Source organism: Triticum aestivum, chromosome 6D, assembly GCF_018294505.1.
Source record: "Triticum aestivum cultivar Chinese Spring chromosome 6D, IWGSC CS RefSeq v2.1, whole genome shotgun sequence".
Lineage (NCBI taxonomy): Eukaryota > Viridiplantae > Streptophyta > Magnoliopsida > Poales > Poaceae > Triticum > Triticum aestivum.
In genome coordinates, this window is record NC_057811.1 from 411,304,176 (window position 1) to 411,308,130 (window position 3,955).

General features: G+C 57.2%; 1 protein-coding gene across 1 annotated transcript; it reads right to left on the reverse strand.

Moving 5' to 3' along the window:
• Positions 1-227: 227 nt before the first annotated feature.
• Positions 228-1,433, reverse strand: LOC123141798 (uncharacterized). Its single transcript, XM_044560873.1, has one exon. The coding sequence runs from the start codon at positions 1,032-1,034 to the stop codon at positions 414-416; it is 621 nt and encodes a 206-aa protein (XP_044416808.1). The 5' UTR covers positions 1,035-1,433; the 3' UTR covers positions 228-413.
• Positions 1,434-3,955: the final 2,522 nt, after the last annotated feature.

Sequence of the window (3,955 nt, forward strand, 5' to 3'; positions counted from 1 at the left end):
TACACTCTAAAATATATCTATATACATCCGTATGTGGTAGCCCATTTAAAATCTCTAAAAATACAAAAATTTAGGAACGGAGGGAGTATGTGGTACTTCAGCGTTTGATCCCGTGTTCACCTGATCTTCATCACACCACGAATTCCATCATTGCTTTGTAAGGTTGGCAATTGGGTTATATTCTTGAGCAAACCCTAACATGTAGTGTCAAGAAATAGATCGGGGCAATTTCATACTTGATTCATGGGCTGATTCTTTTTAATCAACAATTCTGTGATAAAAAAAACTATGCTGCAATTTGGAGGCATATTGACCACTATTAGTATACACGGCTACAAAAAATTCACCTAGGCGATCCCAATGCACCATCAAAGGCAAGCAGCTAAAAAAAATTCCACCTTTGGCGATCAATCTCAATGAACCATCCTTAGCAAGGGCATCTGGTGCAGCGGGCTGCTACCGATGGCGTACTGGTACTTAACCACGTCCTCGAAGCATCCAGCTGCGGGCATCGTCGCCGGTGCCGCAGCCGCCTGCTCGTCATCGACTACGTCTCCCTGCACCGCCGTAGCTTCGTCTGCCCGACCGGCGTCGCCTTCGCCGGCGCCGCTGGGCGCCGGGAGCGGATCGTGGGGGCAGTCGTCCTCGCGCTCGACGAGGCGCATGAGGAGGCGGCCGCCGCGCACGCGGCGCGCGCGGACGTAGTAGTCCGGCCGCATGACGCGCACCTTGCTGATGACGAGCCTCCTGTCCTCGGTGCGCGCCCAGCGCAGACCGCTGCGGCCCGCCAGCGACGGGATCGGCAGCGGCAGCCGGCGCCGTCCGGGCTCCCGTCGGCCGTACGAGACCCAGCAGCCCTCATCCTCGTCGACGCCGTCCTCCGGATCGGCCTCGCCGCGCGGCGGCGGCGACGCGGGGATCATCGTCCGCGTCACGACGCCTCCGCCCGCGGTGACGGGGTCGGGGGCGAGCAGCGAGCGAAGGCCGGCGAGAGGGGCGAACTTGTCGGTGGAGCGGGAGACGGATAGCAGCATCGGATAGGGATGGGATCGGAGGGGCGGCGGTGCCGTGGTGGTGGCCGGTCGCGGCGCACGAGAGGCGGTGGGGCGAGCGGCGGGTGGGATGGGATGGGATGGGATCGGTGGGAGCGCGCCCTCGCGTGGGCTATCGGTTGCGATCGGGGAGGGGAGGGTTGACGGGGCTTTTATACGTGGACGTTTGCTCTCCGGGAAGGCGGGAAGTGGGAGCCGATCTGGCACGGGAACCCCGTGACGATCGACTCAATCGATCGGCTTGTCGATGGATCGCTTTCTTGCCCGGCCAATCAATAGGCCTCGCGCGCCACCCTAAAAAAAAAGGCCTCGCGCACCCCAGTTAGTTCACTGGTTTCCCAGGCCTCTCTCCAAGACTCACCCGACCGATCAATGGCGCCCCCGCATGCATGCGTGCATGGCTATCCTATCCGGTTATCCTCCTATCCAACCCTGGCTCTGGCTGGAAATAGACGATCGTCGAGTTCGAGTTAGGCTCCATCCCCTGATACGGAGCAAGAGCATCTACAGCCCGGGTGCTCTATATCCGTCTCAAATGCTCGGGCGGGCCGTTCGATCACTGACCGGTCACAAAAAACGACCTGACCGGAGCTCTTAAATGGGTCTTAAACGTCCAGCCTGACCGGCACCTCTCACATCCGTCTCAAATGTAGGGCGGATATGAGGCGGCCCGGGCACGTCCGGATGCGTTCGCCACGTCAGCCCGGCCCACTGCCGGCCCACCCCGACCACACAAAATCCTCCGTCCGGAAGAAACCCTAGCTCACTCCGCTCCGCTCCCTGACGCTCCCATTTTCCCAATCCGTCAAATCCCTATCACCGGCGAGCATGTCCAGCACCGGCAGCCACTCCAACGGCAGTTCCGGAGACGAGGAGGAGCTAGCGCCCCGTATCGCGCTCGAGCGCTCGCGGGTCGATACGGGCGGCAGCTCCGGGTCCGGTGCCACGCCTCCTGTCGCCCGTCGCCGCAGTGTCGACACTGGCGCCGGCCCTTCCCGCCCCGCACGTGGATCTGCGTGGCCTGCTCGATCTGCTCCCCCCGCCCGACGACCTCCTCCACCTCCGGCCGCTGCTCCGTGCGGGCATCGGTGGGTTCTAGTGCCCGCTCCGCCGGCGCCTCGAATGCGTACTCCGGAGCCGGAGGCACGTGCCGCCTGCCACGAGAGGTAGAGGGCAAGGGAAATGGGTCGGGTCTGACGCATTTGCGCAGTCCGCTCGCTACCGCCGCCGCGTGATGCCGGTGCCCGACGAGGAGGATCGTCTCCTCGAGTGGGTGTGCCGTTTGTCACTTATTGAGACGGAGACGAAGGCCCGACGGCTCCGGAGGATCAACGCCAACCAGCTCCGGCTCGGCATTGAGCAATCCGAGTGGGAGGCGGCGGAGGCAGCGGCATAGGCGGTGAGGGTGGCCAAGCTCAAGAGCAAGCAAGACCGCGTCGTCCGGCGTTTGCAAGGCTACATCGTCATTTCCGATTCCTCCTTCGACGACGGGTCCGACTGCTCTGACGTGGACCCACCTCCTGCCACGGACTCCTACAGCTGCGCCGGCGACCAAAAAGGCAAAGGGCCGGCGAGGAAGTGGTGAAGCTCGCCCTCTCCTATTTATAATCTAGTTCTAGTATGTAGTTATAATGTGCCGAATCTTTAAACTGTGCGACTTGCCCTTTTGGTGATCTTTTGGTGATGTTTATGCCCGTTTGGTACCAGTTTATATGTTCGTTTTCTGTTGATTTTGATCTTTTTTTTCGTGATCTACGTACTAGTTGCATGAATTTATATGGATATCGGGTTTGAAATATGAGGTACGCGGGTGTGAAGGCGCGGATTTAGCGAGTGTTCGGTCAGTGACAATGGATGTGCCCGGATGCGTCCGCGGACATACAGGAGTCGGATTTGCCAAGCCCGGCTTAGATGCTCCAAGTTTGTTTACAAGAAGGCGGAGAAGCTCGTGCACAGGTGGTTGGGGCGCGATGGAGTCCTATCGTGGCGACCCGTGACCGGACGGGGAGGCGTCGTACCGTAGGCCGCCCGTAGCTGGCTGACTCTGTCCCGTGTTAGGCGCCGGCTGTAACAGGTGGCTCGGGGTTCACGAGCCGCGGGCGAACCAAGCACGACGGGAAAATGATCGCTCCTTTTCTTTCTTTTTTTGAGAAGGAAAAATGATCGCTCCTCGTTCGCCTTCATCGTCGTTGAAAAATCATCACGATAGGCTCAGTCCAGCAGAAACAAACGTTCGGACAGGCTCAAATTGCTGGCTCCACCCACCCCACACTGTTTCAGTCCATTTCATCAGAATTCACAAGAAGCCATGTATCCTTGGGTATAGTGACCATGCTTTAAACGATATTGTGACATTAACTTCGCGTTAAGTTTTTCTTTTTCATGCAAAAAAAGACTTCACGTTAAGTTGTGGCTCCTATTCCTCTATGATTTTGGCGATGTAGATCAACCATTTATATATTTAAAAATCTAAGTCAAGGCCGATTAGTTTCATCCCAATGTTGTGACAACCGGTTGTCGATGTTCACTGGACACCATGCCTGACATGTGTTTTCTCCTTGTCCGGCCAGTCTGTGTTCGATAGAAGGACCGCTAGCAGCCTGACAATGGGCCAAAATTGAACCCCGACTTGCATTAGGCACTCTTCAATTCAATTTTATCCATTTGTTTTTTTGAGTTGTGTTACAATTTTTGTTGAGTTTTTGTGATATGTTAGATATCAACATTACCTATATCATATATTGTTGGCCGCCGCCTTTTCCTCCTCCTAAAAAAAGCAGCTAGGGTTTCTGCCTCTCGCCGGTTCCGACGCAGGTCCGCCTCGTCTTCGGTGGCCCTAGGGCCATGGAGGCGCGGTGGATCTTGCCAAGGGCCGGCGAGAGGGCTTCGTTTTTAGTCGTTTC

Bases quoted from the DNA above. Each gene is read 5' to 3' on its own strand.
- LOC123141798 (XM_044560873.1), bottom strand. From the start codon at position 1,034: ATGCTGCTATCCGTCTCCCGCTCCACCGACAAGTTCGCCCCTCTCGCC.